The 27,017-nt window shown below is 35.5% G+C and overlaps 1 protein-coding gene across 1 annotated transcript; it reads left to right on the top strand.

Moving 5' to 3' along the window:
- Positions 1 to 6,798: 6,798 nt before the first annotated feature.
- On the top strand, positions 6,799 to 8,198 carry LOC110092191 (transcription factor RAX2). The gene is made up of 3 exons (XM_020816632.2): positions 6,799 to 7,109; positions 7,251 to 7,380; positions 7,646 to 8,198. Exons 1-3 carry the CDS (start codon positions 6,974 to 6,976, stop codon positions 8,079 to 8,081), a joined length of 702 nt encoding a protein of 233 aa, XP_020672291.1. The 5' UTR covers positions 6,799 to 6,973; the 3' UTR covers positions 8,082 to 8,198.
- The last annotated feature ends 18,819 nt before the right edge of the window (positions 8,199 to 27,017 follow it).

The following is a 27,017-nucleotide window of genomic DNA, read 5'->3' as shown; positions in this document are numbered from 1 at the left end:
AGGCATTTTTGTGAGATGAATGTCTACTTTAGGAATCTTTTAATTTGCTACATTTTGTTGACTATACTGGCTGAGGTAGATTTGAAGCTCCAAGACTATATATGACTTATTTTACTTTATTTGTTGAAGATTATCACAACAGTAAAACTTTATCACTATGAAGATTGACTTTAACTACCTCTTTAGGAGAAGAAAAACAATAGGACAATTTACCTCTTGTTTTCTAATTAACTTTGATTTTCCAATCTGATGAACCGTTTGAATCGAGCATCTCTATTTCAATATTGATAAGATTACCTTGAAAATCCAGAAAAGGGGCATCACCATCAGTAAGCATTGAAGAGATTCTTTAAATTCATTAAAATTATTTTTTAGTTCCTTAGAACTATTTTCTTCTTTAATGTTTAAACTATTAGCTGAATTATCATAAAAAATATTTAAAGATATACATTGAATTAATTTTTTATAATTTCTAGTCCTAGGCGAGAAAAAATAAAAGTCATGCATATTGAGTGACTCAAGAGATTTGGATACCCCATTTACAAAGTTGACTATTTTGTCTGATATAAGTTTAATTTTACTTTTATTTTCTTTATTCTTCAATGAAAGGTCTTCAATGGAGACCGATCATCACCTGAGACCTGCAAGAGAAGCAAGGAGAAGAGAATATACGGGAGAAAGCTATACTTTGTATCTCAAAGGTAAAGTATTACATATCAGATGTATATATTGTAAAGATGTAATCAAGTATGTGTAAGGGTATCCGTTAGCCACAGGCGGCATAGCAGAGGAAGTGGGAAAGTGATGTGCTGAGCTAGTTGGTCTCATTTAGTTAGATGATGCCTGCGGTATATATTATATGGTCTAACATCCCCCCTCAAATTAGGCATGGATTGATCGAATGCCTAATTTGGAACGCAGCTCCTGAAATCGGGAGCCGTATAATGGTTTGGTCAGGAGATCGGCGGGTTGATCCTCAGAGTGAATGTGATGAAGAGAGATTTCTGCATTGTTGATATGCTGCCGGATGAATTGGTAATCAATTTCAATATGTTTGGTCCGGGCATGAAAGACCAGATTGTGGGCAATGGCCATGGCTGACGTATTATCACAGTATAGAGGGGTTGGCATGGAAGGAGCTAGTTGAAAATCAGTGAGTAGTCGTCGCAACCAAATGATATCTGAGGTGGCCGAAGATAGTGATCTGTATTCCGCTTCGGTAGAGGACTTGGCAACGGTGATTTGCTTCTTAACAGACCAGGAAATTGGAGTCATGCCCAAAAAGGTGCAAAAACCTGTAGTAGATTTCCGGTCGGAGGAGTCGCCAGCCCAGTCAGCGTCAGAGTAAGAGCGGAGTTGAAGATCAGCGGAGGAGAGTGGCAAACCGAACTGAAGAGTTCCATTAATGTAGCGTAAAAGACGCTTTAAGGCCATATAGTCGGCTGTGGTAGGGCTGTGCATATGTTGACAGACTTGGTGGGCAGCGTATGCAATATCGGGTCGTGTAATGGTCAGATAATTGAGAGACCCAGCAAGTTGCCTGTAGTGATGAGGATCGGGAAAGGGAAGACCAGACTCAGAGCTTGTAGACGGCTTCAAGCTGATGGGGGTGTTAACAGGCTTGCTGTGGTGGAGATTTGCCGCATGAACGAGTTCAGTGGCGTATTGGGATTTATGAAGAAATGTGCCAGCAGCTGTTGTAATAACTTGGATACCAAGAAAGTTGGAGACTAAGCCCAACTGTTTAAGAGGAAAATGTTGTTTGAGCAATTGTAGAAGTTGCTGAATGGTGTCAGAGTGACTCCCGGTAATGAGTAGATCATCAACATAGATGAGGAGGTATATTTGAACTTGGCCTTTGCGATAGACCAGCAGAGACGGATCGGCCTTACTGAAGCCGAAACCAAAGGATGAAAGGACCGCAGTGAATTTGTTGTACCATTCTCGAGGAGCTTGCTTGAGGCCATAGATAGCCTTGTGAAGTTTGTAGACCATTGAAGGATGCTCACGGTTCACAAAGCCAGGGGGTTGAAGCATGTAAACGTCATCATGAAGATCTCCATGCAGGAAAGCATTGGAGATGTCGAATTGTAGAGTTTGCCAGCCGCGGTGATGAGCAAGAAGAAGCATGACTCGTATAGTGGGCATTTTGGCAACGGGACTGAATGTCTCATTGTAGTTGACACCAAGTTCTTGTTTGAAGCCTTGAGCAACCAATCGAGCTTTGTATCGCTCTACCTGACCGTGAGCATCATATTTTGTTTTAAAAGTCCACCGACAGCCGAGTACCTTACCATGAGGAGGAGGTGGAGTCAGTGACCAGGTGCCCTTGGATTGAAGAGCTAGGAATTCTTCAGACATGGCAGCTCTCCAGTGGGGTATTTGAAGGGCTTGAGTATAGGATGTAGGAGTGGAATCGACTTTTAGAGAGGTTAAGAGGTTGAAGATTGGTTTGGGTCGATGAATGCCAGACTTGAGACGAGTCTGCATAGGATGAGTAGAAGGTGGAATAGATTGAATTTGATTTATATTAGGATCTAGATCAGTGGAAGGGTCCGAAATGGACTGTGACAGAGAGGTGTTCGAGATAGATAGAGGTGTCTTCCGGGATACAGAGGAGACATTAGGTGAGGTAGGAGGAAGGTTGGATGAAGGTATAATGGAGGTAGGAAGAAGGAGGTATGGAGTTCGTGAGGTGGTGTTGGATTGTGTTGTAGATGATGGAGAAGTCTCGATTTTGTGTGGAAAAATAGATTCATGAAAGATGACATGACGAGAGATATGTACTTGTTTGGTGATAGGATTGAAGCATCGATATCCTTTGTGTATGGTGGAATAGCCAATGAATATACATTCGTTAGAACGTGGTTGGAGTTTGGTAGAGGTTTGTGGTTTGAGCCACGGGAAACAAAGACAGTCAAAGGTTTTTAAATGATTATAGGTAGGCTGCCGATTGTGAAGAATATAGTAGGGAGAGTGATTGTCACACACTTTGGTAGGAAGCCGATTAATGAGATAGTGAGAAGTTAATAGAGCATCGGCCCAGAAGTTGTGTGGGAGGTGTGCTTCATGAAGAAGCGCACGAGTGGTATCAAGGAGATGACGATGTTTCCGCTCGGCGACACCATTTTGTTCAGGTGTATAGGGGCAGCTAAATTGATGAGTAATGCCGTGATTTGCGAGATAATTGTTGAAAAGTTGGCCGGTGTATTCACCACCACCGTCCGAGCGTAGAGTAGTTATATTAGAATTGAAAGCATTTTGAATGAGTTTATGTAAGTGTTGGAATTTTGAGAGAGTTTCATCCTTAGTGTTCATTAAGTAGAGCCATGAAAAGCGAGAATAATCATCAATAAATACGACATAATAGCGAAAACCATTAAGAGACGGGACAGGAGCAGGACCCCAAACATCTGTATGTATTAGCATAAAAGGTTTGGATACACGATTTGAAGAGGTAGAGAAGGATAACTTGTGGCTTTTGGCCACATTACATGATTTGCAAACAAAAGAAGGTAAAGTGGTACATATAGACGGAAAGTTTTTAGACAGTAGTTGCTGAGTTCTGATGTTGGGGTGTCCTAGCCGAGAGTGCCAAGGTGTGCCGGAGGAGGTGGTTGTGTGGAGAGCTTGCGGTTGAGTGACAGAATAGAGGCCGTTACGACATCGACCATGGATGAGTGTTCGATTGTCCTGAAGATCCTTAATGAGGAAGCCATTGGAGTCAAATAAGATGGAGCAATTATTGTCAGTTGTGAGTTTGTGAATAGAAAGAAGATTGTGTGATAAAAGCGGTACGTGGAGTAAGTTGCGTAGGTAAAGCTTACGATTAGAGTCCGGAAGTGGTAGAAGTCCTTGGCCGGTGTTATGAATGGGAAGAGTACTTATAATTAAAAAAAAAAGAATACACTTATTAAAAAATTAACTAATTAACTAAACAAATTAACTAATTTAATAAAATAATAATATTAACTAATTTAAATAAACCAATAATATTAACTAATATTTATTTTTAATTAATTATTAATTTTAATATTCTATGAGTTATAATATAATTAAAAAGTAGTAACAAATTTTGCTTTGTAGTAGAGTGGATGAGCGCTAGATATCCTCCATAACAAGCTACATTTGAATCCTCATTCAGTCAAGGTCAGGCACAGACGAGCAGGTAGTGAATTGGCTGGGGCAGCGTGAAGACGGCCAGGCGTGCGCGGACAACGAGCAATCGTGGGTTGGCAGCGAGTTGAAAGATAGAATTCTAGCAAAGGAAAAATGAATTTTGCTACAGTTTTTTTAAATTTTTTTCATCTAAAATCAGTCGAAAATTTTCCCTTTGCTCAAATTCTGTTTACTAATTTTTTCGCTCGTAATTATTTTCTGACTCATATTTTACCGGCAAAAAATTTTTCGCTGAAAATCAGCCAAAAATGTATTATACCGACGGAAATTGGCAGATTTCCAACGAAGAAGGCCTCCGAAATCAGCTGTTTTCCTGTAGCGTACCTCTACATAGAAGATTCACCTGCAGTACTCAATTAAATAGCTATTAGTATAATCAAGTATAAAAATACTTTAGGTCATTAGCATGTCAAGATTGTGGGATAATTTTTTTCTTCATGAGATTACAACCAATAGGCTCCCTTCCCTAGATGATCTTACATGATAAATGGGCCCTCCTAATTGTTTGAGGTCTCTCTCTAATCTCTCTCTAGAATGAGGTCTCTCTCATATCTAACATAATTTGTTTTGTACACCATGAAGTCCCTTCTTTCTATGAAGAGGTTGAATTCGATGCACAACTCATAATAAACGGAAGCTCCTTTGCTCAATTGTCAAGGTTTTGTTGACTCTTCTCATGAGAAGGTTGAGGATGAGTTTGTTTATATTAATGTTTGCTTCTTCGTTGATTTGAAGATGATCCAAAGCAAGTTCGCTATGGCTTTGGCAATTAGATATATGAGGGAGATCATTGCTTCAATCTATTTCGCGAAGTATTCCAACATGACTAAGATAAATCAATGATGTAGTGTCACGATGGGAAAAGTACCAAGGAAATACAATTCCCAAATGTCGAAAAATCAAGACGTGATGGATTGTAATGTTATGCTAGGTTGGTAGAGGATAATACTTGTAACGCCTACTGAATTCGTGTATGATTACACCTATTCTGACTCAATCTAAATAAGGTAACATCCTAAATTTCATATTGTTTATCACATTTTGCATATGTTTATGAGTATTGTGTGTGTGTTTAAATATGGTTTGAAATGAGTCTCGAAGATATATGTGCATGTTTGAGTAATATGAGGGAATCGCGCGGGATTCCGATCATTACAGGTTGATTTTGGGTCAACCCAAACCTAACCAAGTTTTAGAAACGGGTCATAAATCGAAACTCAAATCCGACTCGTCTGACACATGGGTTGACCTGAACCCAGAATTTTTCAGGTTGGTTTTTGGTTAGGTCAAATATTGACACCCCTATTGAATGGCTCTTAGCGACCAAAAGCTTGAAGCTCTAGAGGTGTAATATCAGGATAAAGGCGGTTTTAGCAAGATTATTATTGTCATGGGTGATCTTGTGGAAGCCTTATTAAAGTGATGGGTGTAGCCTTTGAGAGATTCCCCATCCTAGGTTTAAACATCGGCCCCTTTTAAGTTGGCAAAATGTGATAGAAATATATTAGATAATTCTAATATGCGAGGAATTGAACTACCTTATGGCTGCTCTTTGTAAGTGTTTATGGAGAGTTGATAGTTTATAGTGTGGGAGATGCATATGGATTTCTGATTTTTGAAGGTGTCCAAATAGGGGTCAAACGAGTAGAGTCGAGTCGAGCTCGAGTTTGAGGGTGTTCGAGTCGAGCTCGTGTCAAATACCGAACTCGAGCTCGAGCTCAAACTCTAGTCGAGCTTGACTCAAGCTCGACTCGACAGAGGAAAGAAAAGCTCGTCGAGCTTCTCGAGCAGAGTTCGAGCTCAGTCTTTCCGTCAAGCTCAGTCCACGTCGTTAGCGTTCGAGCTTAGTCGTCGTCATCGCGTTCAAGCTCAGTCCGTCCGTCGAGCTGCTTGTGTAACATTTCGAGCTCAGTAGTCATCGTTCCCAACGTCTTTCCCGTCCGTGGTCGTTCGAGCTCAGTCCGCGTCATCAGAGTTCGAGCTCAGTCCGTCCGTCGAGATGCTTGAGTGACGTTCTTGCTCTGTCATTGTCGTCGTCAGTGTCTTGCCCTTCTATCGTCGTTGGAGCTCAGTCCGCATCACCCCAGCGTTCAAGCTCAATCCGTGTTCGCATCCGTCGTTGCTAGTGTCCGCATCCGTCGCCAGCATCTTTCCCGCACCAGGTTTTCATTTTCTCGCACCTACTTTCGTTTTCCCGCTGCCGATTTCATTCGCGAGTTGCTCGACTCAATCGAGCTCGAGATCTCGAAATAGTGTTCGAGCTCGACTCGCAAGCTAGATAAGCTAGACTCGTCGAGCATGTTATCGAGTCGAGTTCGAGTCAACTCGCGAGCCAACTTGACTCGCTTGCACCCCTATGTCCAAATGATTCAAGGAGTCGGTCAATCCTCAATCTCCAATTGTGAATGAGTGGAATCACTTCTTCAGCTATGTCGGGCCCAAACAAAGTTGTAAACCTACTGACGTGCTCATAGTGGTACGAACGTCACCGACCCCAACTGACTTACCTTCGTTTGGGCTGAGGACGGCTGCCAGCAGGTTCATCACAAGAAGTGATTAATGCCATATATATTATTTTTATTAAAAAACTTTAGGAGTTGACAAACGCTTTGTCGAACACCCAAAAAGACCAAAAAGAGATGCTGCGCAAATGGCGCAGTGAAAGTATTGAAATGGTGTGCTTCCTCGTCTCTCTTTTTTAAACAAGCTCTCTGCTTTCTTCTTCACCATCTCTCTCTCTCTCTCTCTCTCTCTCTCTCTCTCTCTCTCTCTTTCTCTCTCTGAGCGATTGGGAATGGGGAGAGCTCCTTGCTGCGACAAAGCAAACGTGAAGAGGGGGCCATGGTCTCCTGAGGAGGACGCGGCTCTAAGAAGCTACATCCATAATCATGGCTTCGGAGGCAATTGGATTGCTCTGCCACAGAAAGCTGGTAAGTTTTTGCCTTTAACTCTTTTCTTCTCCTCTTTTTTCCTTGACTTATCAATGGAACAAAGCTTGTTCCTTTTCTGCACTTCTCCTACTCGAGTAAACGCTTGTGAGCATTTGTTTGATTTTGTTGTTTCTTATGAAGGCCTTAAGCGTTGTGGAAAGAGCTGTCGCCTGAGATGGCTTAATTACCTCCGGCCAGACATCAAGCATGGAAGTTTCACCAAGGAAGAAGATGACATGATTTTCACTCTCTACAACAAGATAGGAAGCAGGTATATATACTTTCTTTTGTGAGAACAAATCTGATATTATTAAATGAGAAACAAACTTACAGAATAGTTTGTCTATCTCTATTAGATACAGTGACAATTTCAGTTCTAAATCAAGAACTGTGTTCATAAGTTTCTATCATTGATAGAGATTTATATCAAAAAATGAATTCAATGCTGACGAGGAATTCAACACATGAATTTCTGTTAGGCAGGACATTTTGTTGAATAAAAATGAGTTATTGATGGTTTTTAATCCTATTATTAGGTGGTCTGTGATTGCTTCAAAGCTTCCTGGAAGAACAGATAATGATGTGAAAAATCACTGGAACACCAAGTTAAAGAAAAGGGTGATGGAAGGAAAAGCAAGCCATTCTAGTAGTTATCAAAGATCTTCAATTCCATTGCTTTCAGCACAGTCTCTCATTCCAAGTGCTCAGGCCTCGTCTTCTACCAGTTGTGTGTTAACTCCGGCCATCGGTAATCAAGAATTTCAAAGCTCTTATGACAGCTTGGATTCTTCTCTTCAGCAAGAAGTTTACAGAGGTGGATCTGAATATGGATTTTTATGGGAATTAGACTTTGGATCCATTACTGATCTTCTCAGTAGTTCTGGTTTTGATGATACAATTCCTTCCATTTGGGCTGATGATTCTGGTGAAGGCAAGCTTGGGGAGCTACCTCAAAGTGTCTCTTACTACTGACAAAATAAGTATTAAGCTGCTGAATTTGATCTTAATTTTAGTTATAAATTTCATTTGTATCCTACTGAATTATACTTGTACATCAGCAAAGAAATGAGTATTTTTAATTTAACTTCATTTGTGTTTCTTCTTTTTCTTGTAATAGGAAAATCATTAGCCCATATTATCTTTACAAAATGTTTTAAGACAATTTTTTGTGTTTTGCAAGGCAAAATTTCAGTATTTTTAGCAAGAAAATTAGTTTTTCCTTACAAAACAAGAACTCATGAATTATGCCTTTCAATGTTGCTATTATGAAGAGCTAGCGAAGAAGAACATGAAAAAAAAAAGGAAAAAACTGATCAGATATTTTCTTCAAGAGATTCAAGACATCTTCTTTGTTCAGTTTTGAGTTTTGCAAGATAATTTCTTGCTCAAACGAAGAAAATTACTGTATCTTAACCAATAGTTTAATCTGAATATGTGGAGAAGATATTTGTTTGAAGACTTTTCTCATCAACTCTCTTTTCCGAGCAAGGCCATTTCAAAACACGGTTGTGAGACACTTAACAATAAATATGAAAACATCTTTTCACTGATTTGATATTCTTCAATGCTTGATTTTTTGACTGGTTTTAAAACAAATTTCTTGCACCGGCTAGCTGTGATAATTAAATTGCTGTATTTGCCAATTCTTCTTGTGGGCCTTTGAATGTGACTGATATTATCGTTTGATCAAGTCAAATATCAATTTTGGCTGTTCTTTGTTTCTTTATGTGTTAGTTTCTTTATCTTTTTCTCACCGTCATTGTTTTTATTCATTTAAAAAGAATCCAAAGTCTAGAACCACAGATGTGCAAGCATGTCCTCCTTTCATTCTCACTATAATATTCATTCAAAGGACAAATTTGGCATTGTATGCTTATAAATCAAACAGCCCATAATAAAAAAACAATTTGAGTATAGTTTTTTATGACAGTACAAGATAGTCTTGGATTTTTTATGCTGAAATAGTTTTGATTTCAAGTAATGTGGCCATGAGAAGAGCATGAACTGTCTGACACTTCATGTCATTGTCAGTAATGAATTATTAACAATTTTGAAGGAAGAAAAACCATTATTTTAATCAGAAACTACTTCATTAGAGCTGAAGTTATGCCTGCCATGTTTAGAGATGTTAATAAGTTTCTAGGAAGATCACAAGCTTAAAGAACTAGCCAGGATAAGTTTAATAAGAAAAAAATCAAGTCAATAAACTAGTTTTTTTTTTTTTTTGAAAAATCAAAACTTGATGGTTGCAAAATATGTTGAGGTAAAAATTTAGGCTTGGTTTGGGACAACTTTCTTACTGCTTCTTAAAGCAGCTTTCTAGTACAACAAATTTAATTTTTTTTACTAAAAAACTGCTTTAAGAAACACTAAAAAAGTAATCCCAAATCAAGCCTTAGTTGGCCCCCACTCATAAATTTAATGTTTTCTAGTGAAAAAAATGAACAGTAATTTATTTTGTACAACTTTAATCTATGTTGGATTCACACACTTTGATTCATGATTATTAACATAGAGTATAGAAATAGGTGGGCCATGGATTCACCAATGGACACCTACCATGCCTAATGAGTGGATTTGACTTTTGAGCTTCTATGAATGCAATGAACATTTTAATTAAAAATTACATTGGAAGAGTCTAAATGAGAGCTATGAAGAGTAAAGATTCTTTCTAGGCCCTGGAGTTAATATTCTAGGATAGTGTTGTAATTGAATAGAACTATGTTGAGCATTAATGCATACACATTTGGGATTTGAACATTGATAAGAAAAAGAAACTTTAACTTACAACAAATCTTAAGAAACCTAAGTTTTTGCAATATTTATCACTTGAGAACAAAAAACAAGGTTAAATGGCAAGCCTTAAAGATACTGTGGTGATATGCAATATTTATAGGCAAAGTCTCGTGGAGGGCAGTAGTGTCTAAATAGTAGATTTGAAAAGATGATAAGAAATATACAAACTATGATGGATTGATATATAGCATGTTGGAGAATATGCGGCAAGGGCTAAGTTGATGTTTCAATTGTGTGCAAGCTTAAAAAAGGAGAATTTGAACTCACCTTCAATTCTCACATTGGTGTACTTTGATTCTTATAATTAAATGAATGTTGGAGAAAATGCATTGAAGGCTAAGATGGAGCAGCCACAGACTATGCTCACCAAAGCATCGATCAACTGAAAGTGGATGAGAAGAAGAAGGTATGTGATGGACCGGTTGATTTGATTGGGAGGGAATTATGAAGTTTTCTAATTAATCAAGAGGGAACTATTTAGGAAGGTTCTTAATCGAAGGGGAATTGTTTAGGAGTCTTTTAATTATAATTTGGAGGGAATTATTTAGGGCAAGAGATTTAATTTGAATTCAAAATCCAAGAAAAAAATATTTAGGAAAAACGAGGAATTAAGGAGGGATTGTTAAGGAAGTTTTAATTATAATTGAGAGGGAATTAATTAGGGAAATAAATCTAATTTGAATTGAAATTTGAGAGGGAATTATTTAGGAAAAAGGCGCTGATTTGGGAGTGAATTATGGGAGCCTATTTAAGGCTAACAATAGAGTGATTTCAGGATTATGTTTTGAATTTGCTGAAATTAGAATTTTTAGGTTGTGAGGGCTCTAGTTGCCGGCAAGGGATTTGGGAGAGCTTGAGCTACCTCTCCAATTGAAGATCCAACTTTATATTGTTATTTTATTTTATATATCTTGTACTAAAAATAGTTTTGATGTGTTCTTCTTCCTAATTTATTGTTTTCGTTTGCTGATTTTTGGGGAAATTATATCCACTTGCTATAAGTATGTTCAGCTCCGAGCTAATTCTCGGCATAATACTAGTGTGCTCATGTAGGCGCAAAGGGTAAAAAATGTAAGTGGTGGAAGAATAAAAGAATATGTAAAAAATAAAATTTATAGACAAAGTATCATAGCTTAACAAATGAATATATATAATATATTAATATTAAATAAGTAATTAAATAAATTAGATCTAAAAAACAATTTAATTGAACAATATATGATCCACCATTTAGTATCTTATGAAGTTTTTAACAAATTATTTTTTTAACTGAAACAAAATTTTTATTAAAAGCAAAAGGTACACCGCAAGACCACGATAGGGCCACATCATGGGAGTTACAATCAACGAAAAATAGACTAAATCAGACACTAACCAAAATCAAAATCGAATCCAAATGGACTCAGACCGACACCCAGTTGCCAGGGAGGGGCCATCTAGGGGGGATCAAATAATCTGCCAAGAAACCAAGCCAACAAGCAGCAAACACCAGACCACCACGGTTGCCCAATCCTAGCCATCAAAGGTGCATGTAGAATGACTGCTTCCTCATAGTCTAGATCCAAAACAACGATGGCAACCAAAAGTGAGAAAAGCCAAAAGCCACATCCACGAAAATCGGCACGAGAAAATAATTTATTCTTAGATTTCCTTTTACGATTCCTAACAAAAGTATCCGGCGAGCCAATTTCTAAAATGCTATCAAAAGTATCCTCCCCTTCAGCAGACGACAAATCATCATGAAGCCAATCGCATTGCCACCTAACACTGTCCCTAGCAAGATGGGCTCACAAATTAGCACTCGAAATAACAACAATACGCACATCCACCAGAGGGACGACGCCAACTGGCCTCCCCTGAGTTAACCAATGACACATCACCACCATCGACTAAAGAAATAGAATTAGTATATGAGGACTCCACACCATCAGTATGAGGACTCACTCTATAATTAACATAGCAATCACTATCTAATAAAACCGCACTACCAGGATCCCCAATCGGAGGACCCTCACCCTTACCAGCACCACAAACTCCAACCGGTGAGCCTTCCAAACAAGTCGCAGCAACAGAAACAGAGACAGTAGGAGACTGAACTGGGCAAGACAGAGTGGAAACAACACCAACTCCAACGTCACCAATAGCCACACCACCCATAGAATTAACGGGCAAAGAAACGGGAGACACAACCACATTACTCTCTAGGTAACCAACAGGATTCACAGACGGTAAAACAATAGGAGACAGAACAGCTACATTAGGACTAGAATTGATAAGAACAGTATCCCCTAAATCACCAACAGCATTCCCCGAGACCTGCCCAGCAGTCTCCAACTCAATAGGAACATCAACAATCTTCACCCTAAGCACAACAGGAGGTAAAGAAGAGGGAGAAGATAAATTCAAAATAGGTTTAGCAACTGTATTAGACAGGTCAGTCGAAGGGAGAGGACGATATTTTTCAGGCACATGAACAACACATTTACAAGAAGCACAAAAGGGGGGAATTCATCCATAACAACATCCTGACATACCCTAAACTTTCAAAACCTAACCAAACCTGGTTTGGATAGGATTTAGTTATATCAAGATCCACCAGCACACGAGCCACGGAAGGCCGAGATCCCGCAGAAGTAGACGCATCAATTTTTCAGAGGTTTTCAAAAAATAGCTCCCAAACCATGAAGTATACGAGGGGTATATAGATGAGGAAGCAATAGCGAAAAAGTGACCCAAATCGGGATGACAGGCGACTTAACACCAACATCCAAACTAGGAGACCATTTCGTGAGTTTAATGTAACAATTGTAAACTAGGTAGGGTCTATGACAAAATACCCTACGGTAATCAAGATCATTAGCTAGTTTAATCAGAATATGCAATGGGTCAAGCAAGGTGACCGAAACTTCACTTTTCAACTTTAGGTTAAAGAAAAATCTGCGAATGGAATCAAGAGAATGTCGCTTAGAAGGGAAGAAACCAACTAAAGAGAATTGAAACGGGATTGGCAATTCATTGATTTCCTGGTCGGAAATCAAAAGGGCAGGCAAGCCACGAAAAGCCGAGGTATGCAGTTCCGGAAATGAAGTAACCGAGGAAGAACTAGCAAATGCTTCCAAAAACAAGCGTGAATGAGACGAACCCCCTAAAAAACCAAGGTCGCACAACCGATTCGGGGCCATTCCGGCACACGCCGGAGAAGGAGACTGAAAACAAAGCGAGAAAACACAAAACCAAATAATACACTAGAAAAGGCAGAGAGCACTTCCTTGAAAATCACTGAGATCGCCGGTTCTAGCTAGAGGGAGGCCCCAACGAGGCGGGGGGAATCCCGCCAATGCTCCAGGGAAAAAAAACCCTAGCAGAGGAAAAAGGAAGCGAGATATCAATCAAGAAGATAGATATTCTAATTTGATTTGAAGTTTTTAACAAATTATTTGTTGAACAACAAACAAAATATTTAGGAATGCAAATAAACAAGTTGAGTTGTGTTTAAACTTGATTTATTTAACCTCTTAGTTTGTAAAAAACATTTGACTTTGTTTAATTACTGACTTGAACTAGTATTAATCGAACTAAAGTTGAGCTATTTACTGAGTGCATTGGTTCACTTATAACCCTAATCTCAGGCTCCGTTGTCTACTTGATTTGCCTTTGTGTGAAATATAGTTGCAAGAAAAGTCAAATGAGCTTCTTCTCTAAAGCCACATCACAGGCAAACAATTCAAATATAACTGAAGATTTTAATTTCATTAATGAAATTCATATGGATCTAACATTTTGTCTTGACTTACAAGTTTTCACTGCCACTACAGGGTAGGGCGGAAGGTTAGCTGGAGCTGCAGTAGGTGTTTTCTTCTCTGGATGAACGAAACGTGGCAGACGTTGAAATGAGGAGGAAGGAGAGGGCATGTTAGGTATTAGGGCGAATATCGGCGGCATAAACTGGCGGAAATAAGTCACTTAAAACTGGCGGTGCGGCCGCCGGAAACTACATCGTAGTTAAAACATTATGGCGGTCATTTGACGGCCAGTAATTCCCGCAGTTAACTTGATTTTAACCAACGGTTTAACCGCCGTTAGTTGTTGGCGGTCTAACCACCGGAAAAATTGCCTGTATTTAATAAATTTCCTGTAGTGTGCTCTTGAGGGATAACAAAATGTGCTATCCCCACTCCTCGAATATCTTTCCATGTTTAAGAGGTAGTCTTATTATTCAATTCATTTGATGTCACTAACCTCACAGATTAGGAAGCAAAGGTGAATAAAAATGAAAGTCTCTAAAATTACCATGGTTAAACAATATCCACCATTCCCACTTGTTATATAAAATGAAAGTGAAAATGGCTGAAGAATTTTGTGGTCAATACCGTTTTATACTTGCATCAAAATTTCCTCCATCACCTATCCTTAGTTATTGATTTGTAAATCATTGAAATGTTCTGATCAGCTCAATCATCCTTATTAAAAATGACAGCAAATTCAGCTAGACTATTAATAAACAAAACATGACCGACCAGGGTTTTTTTCTCCAAAACAGCATATCTATTGATAGTTTAAAGCTATTCAAGTTAACTCTTAGGCTTCGTTTGGGTCAGCTTTCTTACTGTTTTCTAAAGCAGTTTTCTAGCACAAAATTTTTATAAAAAAAGCTGTTTTATAAAGTAATAAGAAAGCTCTTCCAAACAAAGCCTTAATTAATATGAAAAAGACATAATTTAAAGGGTTCATTGACATTATAAATGAACAGCTGGTCGTTGTCTGTTTATTGATTACAGGCCTTTTGATGATCTTTTCTATAAAGGAGGCTGAGAAGTTGTTGGAAAATTACATTCAATTTTGCTTTAAAGTTTAATTTTAACTAGCAGGCTTCTATTTTCTGATAGTATCTTGTTAAAAAAAAAAGGTTAGGAAGCAATGAATCAGCTTGAAATTAAAGTATAACTCTCAGGTGAATTTTGGAAACCAATCAATGGCTAAAAATATCATGAACATCAAATGAAATGATGATATTTAAACTTCATTTGGGACTGCTTCTTTACTGTTTCTTAAAGCAGATTTACAGTACAAAAATTTTAATATTTGTACTAAAAAACTGTTTTAAGAAACAGTAAGAAAGCCATCCCAAACAAAAAAGAGAGAGAGTTTCCAAGTCTAGAAGCTTTTAATAGATTGATGTTTAGCAGCCATGATGAGCATTCTACAAGCTTAAAAATGAGGATAGGGAAGCCAGCTCTTGCTGATGAATAAGATAGATTTATAAAATAATCACAGTAGCCTTTAAATTTCTGTCGAAGATTATATTAATGGTTTCTTGCCAGCCAAACCTTTATAATATATTCTGCATTGAAGCTTGACTTTCTTTGTTCTATACTTGCAAGAAGTTTCCTGCCATTTACAAATTATTCGGGAAGAATTGCGCGTCTTATGACTTGTAAGGTGATTTTCTGCCTTTTAAATCTTGTTGACAATGTGGCCATCTTTGCATAGTATATATGGCTGGAAGCACAGCTTTTTCAGCATGCAGAATTTAAAAATCTGTCTTCTCCATAACATTATTATTATAGTGCTTTAATTACACAGAATTTTTTCGTATTTTTTTGACGCTGGTGAAAATCCTTGAGAACTTGACATCTGTCGGTACAAATGAGATTTTTGAGACTGTCAAGTATCTGTTTTGTAAATTGATTTCATCAAAAAAATTATAAATAAAATGATTTATTTTATAGACATTTTTCTATTATGGTTGACGCCCCAAAAAAAATTCAATGGAATATAATTAAAAGAAGTTTGTTATGCAAAATATAATTATAATTTATCATAATTAATATATAATTAGAGCAATTAGGCAAATTTAATGAAATATGTGAAACATATAAAAACAATAAAGTTGCAAGTATGTAAATCACCAAATTTAGCTAATTTAAGATTAGTTTATCCGTATTCCTTATTAAAATTAGAAGACACACTACTAAAAAGAAGGCATAAAGACAGCATTAATTAGCAGCGGTTTTTAAACTGCTGCTATATGTTTTTAATAAGATGTAATTATATTTGTACATTATTTTATTGATATTTGTAATTTGATAACAAATTTGTTTTTTTTTTTTTTTGCATAATATTTTTTTTTTTAAATTATTCTATCTTTTAGCAGCGGTTTTAACACCTACAAAAAGCGCTGCTATAGCATTCCTACAGCAGCACTCATGAAACCGCTGTTGAAGCCTTTGCAACGAACGCAAATACAGCGGATTTGCAGCGGTTTTTAAACCGCTGCAAATAAATTACTAGGTGTTTAAACCGCTGCAATAGGCCACAAAAAGTGCTGCAAAAGCTTATTTTTTTAGTAGTACATAAGTAACATAATTAAGATTATTTAGCAAATTTATTGGGTATAATAAGAAAGTTAGGATCACATATTTTTGTTATCACAAATGAGTAATCAATATCATAATGATAAATAAACCATTTTTTCATAGAAAAAAATGGAAAATTAATCAAATAAATAAACAAATAAGCTATTTAAATTCTATAAAATTATAAGATAATATTTTGCATACTCTAAATTGTATTTTGAATTAATATTGGTAAATTCTAATAAATACTATTAGTGTGTTCATCATTCTTAATTTCTTTGTTGAACTACAGGTGAAGTTTCAACTGCTTTCACCATGAAAAGGTCAATGAATGTAATAGAAAGCTTTTTATTAGTTATTTCATGATGCAGCCATGAAGAAGTAAACCCTGGCGACAGAATAAACATTTCTTAACAACAGTTGTTATATTAGTTTATAGAAATTAATCGTGATTAAGCGTCCTATTAACCCAGTAGTTAATTCTGAAGAAAATTCAATGTGGGAGTTGATTAAGAAACTCGAAGAGCACTAAATGAGATAGCCAAAAGCTTGACTCAGTACATTAATAAATATGCTTTTAAAGTAAACGCTTAGGTTCTTAGATGATGGTCAATTACTTTATACTTCAACATTAATATAATTACACAGCTCATCTTGGTCTGCTTGTTGGGACTTGGGAGCTTTAGCTACCAACCAAGATATCTTGCGTTCGAGTTTTATGAATATGATTTGTGTGTGAGTTTGTCTTAATTGACCTAAATGTCTCAAAAAAATATTAATATATTGCTAACCATACATATTACGTTTAGAGCACGTACACTTAGACATGTAGATTCTTTGCGAAAGTCGATCGGCCACTCTTAAACCTTAGTTATTTGTGGAGGAAGGGAAAAGACTCGGGAGGAATACCTAACTTTGATATTGTTTATTGGTGTTCAAGAATATGAAGTAAAGGTTGATTGAAGTTGGGTTAAATATACTCGTTAAAATCGCTTTCAAATCAAAAGGCTTAGCGATCGAGCTAACAAGTTGATATTTTTAACACATTCTCAACTATTCGATATAGGTGAGGCAAACACAAATCATGTGTTTTAACAATCACTTTCTCATTTGAGATATCTTCTTAAATGAAAGTATGTACATCAATAGTTTATTCAACCTTATGAATATGTCATAAGAGTCACCTCTTCTTAAATATTAAGCATTGTGAAAGGCCGAGGACTTATATGAGCCACAAATTGTGCAAATTACTGGGTGCTTGGGGCATCTGTAGCATTTTATAAAGTTGATTGTGAAGTTGTTTTGGGGAAAATAATTGAGCTACTATGATTACAAAAAACATATTTCCATCACATAAATTGCTAAAAAATAGTGAGAAAACAGTAGCTAAATAAAATTGTGGCTGCTATCTGAAAACAAAATAGCGAGAATGATGTCGTCCAAAATAGACCTTAATCTCAAACGAACATTCGACTATAATATCACTTTTAATATTTTATAAAAAAAAGGATTCAATAAGGATCAAAATTAGGTCATCTACACAGAGCAATCAAACTCATTTCCAATCGAAAAACTTAAATATGTAGATGAAAGTCAACCACATACTATATCTATATGAGCAAACATTTCATAATGAGAATGGCTTGCTCTCAACACGCACATCAACTATTAAAGTGTTTCAAAAATGAATCAATTTCAACATGAATGGTTGAAATTATTAAATAGGTTGAATGAGCACAACTATGAGCTAGCCAATTGAAGGACTGGTTCTTCTGCTCATCATCATCTTATGATTCAATGTCATAAAAATTAATAATGAATTGTAACTATCAACTACAGCTACTCATCACAAAATGTTTAAGATTTCCTCACCTGAAATGATCTAAAGTCAATTAATTAGTTTTCTTCCAGTTGTAGCCATAAATAATGCATAGATAAATGCAAGCCAGGCATGAACAGAAGCAAGTCAATGACTATTAAATGCAATATAGTACACTTTTTTTAAGCGTCATAGATTATGATCTTTAGAGTACAATGAGGAACTTCAAATGCAGCAATAAATATAAATTTAATGAGTATAGCCGACCACCATGTATATTTTCTAGTTCACAAAGTAAAGGTTTTAGGTGATAGAAGAAGGTTTTGAGTTCAGTTTCTGACCTTTTTTTAATCAAATATTATTAGTTCAATGCATGTAGCTTTATATGTAATTGGTTTCATGTTTCTAAAATTAATTATACCCTTTTTTTTTAATCATCATATTAGTTGCTTCTGTTTAGTCACCTAATTCATGGGGAAGAGCATGCCGACTAAGATGTCCACCCATTCATGACTAGAAAAGAGTAGAAGTGCCTCATGATAAGGATAGACTTTGTATTTTGGGAGGCTAGTCCCAGAGCTACATGCTTTAGGTAAATATTTTTTGGACCTCTTCTTCAATAAACTTTCATAAATAACGATTTACCAATAACTCAAAACATATGTAATAATAATAATATGATATTTGTTAAGTAGTTATTAATTATAATGAGGGTTTAAGGGTTTTCATATATATGTAGGGCTCCACAATATGATTAAGAAGTTAGGCCTTGATGTCTGAGATTTTCAGGCCTTCGGTGTTGTTCTAACACGATTTATTAGGAAATTATAGAAGACAGGATATAGTCACCCTTATGATCACACTTGAGGTGATGATAAATGCTTGTCATTTGTGTATTATCAACACAAATTTCAGACATCATATCCTCAAAAATAATTTTTTAGTCAGTTATCTCCATAATACATCTATAATATAGTCCATACTTCCATATAAAGTAGTTACCATTTATAGCGATCTTTCATCCTTTAATGCAATCTACCAATTAGATTAGTTTGCTCACCACCTAAACCTTCTTGGCCGCCTCAAGATATTCTTGACATTAAACATATTCAATAAAAATGTCTATTATATGATATGAAGATTCAGATCTTCTTCTACCTAAGTTCTTGGATTATATGATCTTGCTTCATAGAATAAATATGAATCTAAATAAAGTTTAGGTGGGCCTTGATACCACTTATAAGTCTTATTCTATCAAAGTTAATTTAAAAGCTTATAAGAAAGCTCATTCACCTCAATTACTTCTTCTCCCATTCTAATGCGTGCAACATCCTTCTTTTTAGCGCCTTATTGAAGTCCAAAGGCTTCTCTAGTATGCTCAACTATGACTTGGCATTCTAATATTTGAGTGATATCTTACATCATAACCTATTCTTAGTAGCCCCAAGTATGGAGAAATGATCTACGCTACAGGAAAAACGTCAAAAACCGGCGGTTAGTATGGTAACACCGGCGGTTTTATAATATATCGGCGGCTTCTCGGTGGCTTTACAACCACCGGTAAAAATGGCGTATGGCTCATCCGAAGAGAGAGAAGGAGATATTAGAAATGAAATCCGAGGCTCGATCCCATTCATTTTAGGGCATTTACCGGCGGTCTTCCGACGGTCACGACCGCCGGTATTTTCATCACTTATCAACGACGGTATTCACCGCCGGTAAACCGCCGGTATGATTGACATCCGGCGGTTAAAGGACCGTCGCTATTACCGGTGGCCTAACGTTACGAAACCCCCGGTTAGGCCGCCGGTACTAACCGGCGGCTACACCGCCGGCGTACCGCCGGTAATACCGGTGGTCCTTTAACCGCCGGTCATTACCGCCAGTAATCGGCGTTTTTCCTGTAGTGCTAGGCCTACCTCGACATCCATGAGTATGTGTTTAACTCCATACTGCTCCTTAAGAAAAGTTGTAAATAATTCTTGATATAATATATTTACTATCATAACAATAACACTAAGCAATTATATCCTTTTTTGATAAGCAAGCATTCATTTTAATTTTTATTTCTTGACCCCCTCTAGCCTTACTTTCATTATCATCCTATCAAACTTGTTATTGAAGAGTAACTCAAATAAATAATCCAAAGGCATGAGCTGCTAGGATATTTTACAAAGCAGGGAGTGGAGCTTAAAGGCCATATGACCTTGAGTTCATTCAACGCATAACTATAAAAACTTAGTGTCTCACTAGCTTTACCATTGAATCAACTTTACTTATGGAGTGTAATTCGTTAGATTTGAAGACTAGCAAGCATGTTTAGACACCTTATATAGATAATGTGTCGAAGGAATGAAGCTATTGGGTTGATGGTATGCTTTTTAGTCCCGAATTTATCTAATGCATGCACTTATTTGATCGCTCCAAATAACTTTAAGATATGTGTGTTGTATTAAGATTTATGCATGACTAAATACAAAGTTTTGCAATCCCAACATGCGAGTTTCTCTAAGAAGCCAAGTATGATTCCAAATGTATTATTAAACCTATAGTGATTTATATTTATAATTATTTTGTTATTCAAACTAAAGTGCCACATTTTAAAGGACATCAATTTAGACTACCTATGTCAACCATATGAATGGCGCACTACCAGATTAATCTTTGCATAGTTGGCTTAAAGCCTACACTCCAAAGGGTAATGATACAATAATGGTTAAACCTACCACTTGCAAGGCTTTGAGCCCTTTTGTTGTTGGCCATATTGTTTCTTAATTTTAGCTCAAAGGGCTTGTGCCTATACTCAACACCCTAATATTGGTACTTTTTTTTACACCAAAATGAAAATTATCCAAAAATGTTGGCAACTCAAGCATGGCAAATGTTGTAACCTAAGAGTTAGTGCTCATAGGGTTAGCAGTTGATATATCTATATATACATAGTAGTAGTAACAAGAATATCTTGAAAGGAATCATAAATTTATGCACAAATACAACATGAACATTTAATCTAACATTCATTTAAGGAAAAAAATCATTTGTTTAATTATCAACAAAATGACTAGATCTTATAGTCAGGCTACCTACAATAAAAATAATATTTAACTTTTTTATCCATCAACCCTTGGCCAATAACTATACATGTATGTCATGTTATGCTTGTTTAATAAATCCTCACAGCCCACCTGCACAATCCTTTGTAAAATCATTACTGAAGTATAACAACTATGAGATAAACTAAAAAAAAAAAAGGACGAGCTTTAATAGTTAGGATTCAATAGAAAATATTAACATAATATAAAAATGTAATGCACCAACTTTAACAATCAACTTTAACAAAAAATGCAATAAATTATATTATGAAAATAATAATGGAAATTTTCATATAATTCATGATGTTTCCATATATAGAATTTCATTTATTCATTTTTAATGTAGCTTTTTTTTTATAATAATCCTCCGAATTGTTTTGTAATGCCAATAACTTTCATATAATGACAATAGTTTTGCTTAAATTAATTGGCACTATAGTTATTCATGCAAATTCATTCCTAATCTAAGAACTACATCATACAAGAATGACCTTACATGCCCTTCTCATGTCATGATGATGAATCCATTATAAGGGAATTCAAGTGAAAGACAACATCTATGAATTTTCACTTCTATCATGCATTTTCATGCCATTCAATAAGGAGAACTAGGGAGAAAATATTACAAATATATAGAATACTTGAAAGTTGATGGTCACGTGTTCAATGTAGGAATAAGTATTTGTTAATAATTTTTTATTTACTTAAGTCATTTCCTACTATTCGTCAATATTTCCAACTATTGTCATTGCCTGACACATAAGCTTTAACAATATATTCCCTAAGTGCCTCTACTCTTCTTATAATGGTTTATTGATAGACATTTTCTTACTATATTAGGCAAGAACTGAATGATGACATGCTATCTTTTATATGTGAAAAAATCATATTTTATATTTTCTTTATGACTATCTGCCAGCAAACTTACTTTATCCATATTACCCTACTAAACATGACCTATATGCTCCACATTCTCTACTAATCCAAACTATCATGTAAGAAAACAGTATGATTTGTTATACATATTAATTCGTTGGTCATCACAAAATCCAATAGTAACCTGTCTAATGTAGTTCTAAATGGGCACGTAATTGGTTTCATGCTAAACATGCTCATCTTATCCAATGCTCGTACAAGTTTCTATGAAAGTAGTTACTCTAATGGATTGTACCTATATGAACTAACCTCATGGTGTCAAATGACTCATCGCTCCAAATGGTGTTGTGCTAATCTAATTAACCAAAAAAATATTAGCCAAATTCATGTTGGGTCAAATTTCACGGGCCTTAACTTTTTTATCAAGCCATGAACCATCTTGGTCTCAATTATTGGCCACGCCCTCTCGTTATTACTGTGAAAATTAATTACCATCATTAATTTATTTTTTGCACACCTTCCTTCGAATTCAAAAAAGAGTCCTCAAACACCTGACATAGGGTTCGATCTTGAATCCCTAATCTTAGGCTTCATCATGTACAATTTTTAAGAAATTTAGGAGAACCGTCACTACAGGAAAAACGCTAAAAACCGGCGGTTTTTAACGTTACCGGCGGTCTAACGGCGGTTTGTTAACCGCCGGTAAAAACGGCGTAGGAAACCATTTCCGACTGCTTTTTACCGGTGGTTAATTTTGTGCGGCGGTTTTCCGGCGGCCAATACCGCCGGTGACCACCGGAATTTTAACCGTCCGTCTCTTGAGTTGCAAGATCTCTAACGCTTTCATCAATCTTAAGATATTCCACGAAGAGTCATTAGAATATGGTTTAGATCTATTGCTAACACATCATTGACCTTTAGAAACTGTCCACTGCACTAAAGAATGCTACAACCTCCCTTTCACTAGCTAGACCTAGAATACCTTATTATTATGAAATTTTTAGTCCCTTTATGAATATTAGCTTGTTTCTCTATTGGAATAATTAGATTCTTATTGCAAGTAGGAAAGATGGTTGCCCTAAATGCCACATGTTGTTTCACAAGGTCATTGAGAAAGTGGATCTTTTAATATTGATCATTTATCAGGATATTTCTTGTTATACTGAATGCAATGATATCGATTATCATAATGCCACCCACTTCTGATTTATTTGTTGTAAGTTACAAGATCAAATATTGTTAAATTTAGACTAAGAATAAGGTCTCAAAAGGCAAAATATTAAGATAACTTTAATTAACTCAACTAGAAATCATTATTTCCTTCATACTAAATATTAAGAATATTTGCTATGATCTATTCACCTATGTATTGATTTGTCAGCTTATTTAGTACCTCTAATTCTCTATGTGCAACATCGTTATTTTGATGTGGCATCGTCTCGATATGTTTATTTTACTCTTTAGGCAATATATTTAGGACTAGAAATTCCCAATAAAATGGAGCCAAGAGGTGTAATCATAGGCAAATTATTGCATCCGGTCACCGGACACGTAGAATAGGTTCGGACATCCAATAAAAACATGCCACGTCACCTGCGCTTTTGACTGCGCTTTACATGTGCTTAATTTAAAATAATATTTTATTAATATCTGAACCTATCTCCGTGTCTGATGATCGGATGCAATAATTTGCCGTAATCGTAAGTTGTATGTCTCAATTATAAATTGTACTATCTAGGAAAGTTACCCATCTTTTTCTAATGTAGATCAAATCCTTTATGCATAGACTATGAACCTTGTAATTTACTAGCAATTGTAGCTAGATTCTTTTAAGCCTTTATTTTAAAGAAAACGAGAATCTAATTAAAACTTTGATCTTAGTTATACCCTCAATGGGATTTCATAGGACATAGAAGAGGAGATTTGAGCGCGGGAGGAGAGAAAACAAAAAAGATTTCAAATTTTCTTATGATTTTCAAAATTATTTTGGCATTCATCATAAATTTAAAGCTTTTTTATGATCTCTTTGTATATTTAATAATATTTTTTCCTCATGAGAAATTATTCTGTGTGGACGCTGGACACAGCTCTACGCCCGGATGCCATGGTACCGAGCAGTACCGAGCCGCGACATAGTAAAAGGGTGATGTGGTGCATTTTTATTGGTCTCCGGATGCCATTCGGGTCCGCACAGAATAATTTTTCCTCAATAAGGAGGTATTGCATACATGGAGTTCACACTGCCATTGATCGAGCTCCGACATAAAATTTTACATTTCATGGCTAAAATAAATCCGTTTAGGCTTTTTTAAACCTCATGATCATTTTTTGAAATTAGAAATTAAATTTTGACACTTTTAAAGCATAATGAAACTTCTAAAGATGTATTTCAACGATTTTGGAACATTTTAAATTGGACTTCTTGTACTAAAAAAAACATGCCAATGATGTCGAAAGGCTTAAAATGCACAAGCTTAAGATCAACAAAAAGTCTTTCTTTTCATTTTTTGGCTGGTATGATGATAGATCCATAATAACATCCAATGAGCCATCACACCATAAAAATTTTCTCATGTTGTAATTTTTAACCTAAACCTAAATGTCTAAGTTAGCCGATAATTGCTTAATCGCTCTATTAATTATCTCTCTTATAATCTTTAATTTCTTTTTTTACTCGCTCTTATATTATATTTTTCCTTTTAAGGAACAATTATTAGGTCCGGTGAACGGACGTAGAACTACGTTCGGTCATCACTGAGTTGCTCGGTATTTGCTCGGTATTGCTAGGTATTGCTTGGCAATAACGAGAAATACCGCTCTGTGAAGACCAATACCGAGTAATACCGAGCAATACCGAGTTTTTTCTAGATATTACTCGGTATTGCTCGGTATTTGTCTTCATATAATTGTATTTCTAGTTATTGCCAATATTGCTCGGTATTTCTCGTTTTGTGCCTGCCCGAACTTTCCACTTTAATTGTGCTCACATCTCTCTCTCTCTCTCTACCGACATAAGTAATTCTAAAAATTATAAATAAACATAAATAATGTTTTAAGTTTTATGAAACTTAAAAGACATATCATTGTGAAACATGCAAATAATTAAAAAATTGTTGATGTAGGTGCGACATCTCATCTAATCAATATGGGTCTTGAAAATTATTGTCAACCTAATAAATCTCTTCCTATGAACTTTTATACAAGAAGAAAAAAAAATGCTAAAACAGGTAATCAATGTCATCAACTTGATTTATTATTCATGATCATCTTAATATTATAAATGAGCCTAAAAAAATACATTTTTTTTTACTTCAATGAATTTGAATTGGGTTAATAGTTTACCAAATAGTTTATTTCCTTTTAGTTTCTACTTTCAATATATATTTTTAGCAGGAAAAATAGAAAGCAAAAAAATAACTGTTCTTAAATTGTTTTTTAAAATTAAACATAAAAATTATCATTTGAAAAATATTTTCCCTGAATATATATATATATATATATTCAAAGACTTACCAAGGAAGGCTGACCTTTCAACTAAGCAAAATTAAAAATGGTTGCTGCTCTTCATGCTGAAAGATGTCTGATAAATTTTTTATTTAATTGACTGTAGTTAGTAATCATATATGAGTTTTATATTTCCTCTTTATCATTTCTAACTACTTAGGCCTTAGATTTCTCAAGAAAAACATATTAGTGATTACTATATTTTTATAAAATTAATAGACTTTGCTCGAATCAAGTTAAATTTTAATTTAAATTTAGATAAACTTCTATTTTGAGCAATTTGATAAACTAGGAAGAGTAAAGAGCAACATGAAAAGAGATATGATTAAAATGATATGATATTGTGAACAACATTTGTTATTCAACAAGCGGCTACATCTTTATTATTATTATTTTGTGCATTGAATATCTCCATGTTAGATGGTTTGGTCACATAAGATTAGAGATAGTCGCCTTACATGATTTGTTCACATAAAACGTCAGTCTTCCAATAACCAAATTAGAAGAGTAAATGTATTAGATCTGACCTATGTTAAAAAAGATAGTGATATACCTAAAAAAATTTGGTTATGAAGTATTAGAAATAATCTCTTTGATTGGATTTAAATGAGAATTTGATTCTAAATAGGAAAAAATGGAGAAAAAGAATTCAAGTAACCAGGTAGTGAGATCAAGGTTTGATGTTGTCGTTGTTGTATCATGTCTCCATGCATCATATACTTCTCTCAAATATTTTGTTCAAACCTTAGTGATCTTGAATTATATCCTAATCTTTGAGTTTACATTTGAGATTGATGCGGCTAGTTTTATCATGAGATTGGCTCATTCGATCATTGAGCATCTGATCATAAGATACTGCTCCAATCTCAAAATATATGAAAGGTTTAACCCTTCAACTCAAATCAAGTAGAGTCAAGAAAAAAAAAATTATGATAATCATTCACCAATATGCTAATGTCAAGTGACCCCTCATCTATTCTTAGGTGGGGAATAACATATATAAGGACTATCAAGTAGGACGTTATACATAATTATATACATAAGTATAATTGATTTTATAACATACATATTGATTCTCTATCTTAGAGCATGATTATTGATGCTAAGGCCTTCATTCCAGAGGTTTGAATAAGGACATATGTAAGTGAATATTATAATCAATGCTCAATTTATGTTAATATATGTCAGTATAGATAACTTATAGATGTCAAGTGATCGAGTCTAAGGAGCTCGATCAAGAGGCACATTTGACAAAAATGAGCCTGACCTAGAGGGGCATTTGCTAGAGTAAGAGGAATGATAGGCAAACATCTATCCCAGTGAAGTTGGCATTATAGAAGCTTGCCCCTAAGGAGTCCAATCATAGATGCACGTGTTTCAAGCGAGTTAAAGAAGAGAATTCACCTAATCAAGCCTTTACTTGAAAAAAAAAACACAATTCTTATGAGGACCCATCTCTTTCAAC

This window comes from Dendrobium catenatum, unplaced genomic scaffold (genome assembly GCF_001605985.2).
Source record: "Dendrobium catenatum unplaced genomic scaffold, ASM160598v2 fragScaff_scaffold_1400, whole genome shotgun sequence".
Classification (NCBI taxonomy): domain Eukaryota; kingdom Viridiplantae; phylum Streptophyta; class Magnoliopsida; order Asparagales; family Orchidaceae; genus Dendrobium; species Dendrobium catenatum.
This window is presented reverse-complemented; position numbering and strand designations above follow the sequence as displayed.

Coding starts and splice junctions, on each gene's coding strand:
- LOC110092191 (XM_020816632.2), top strand. CDS start 6,974: ATGGGGAGAGCTCCTTGCTGCGACAAAGCAAACGTGAAGAGGGGGCCA. Junction 7,110..7,250: donor TGCTCTGCCACAGAAAGCTG/GTAAGTTTTTGC, acceptor TTTCTTATGAAG/GCCTTAAGCGTTGTGGAAAG. Junction 7,381..7,645: donor TACAACAAGATAGGAAGCAG/GTATATATACTT, acceptor TCCTATTATTAG/GTGGTCTGTGATTGCTTCAA.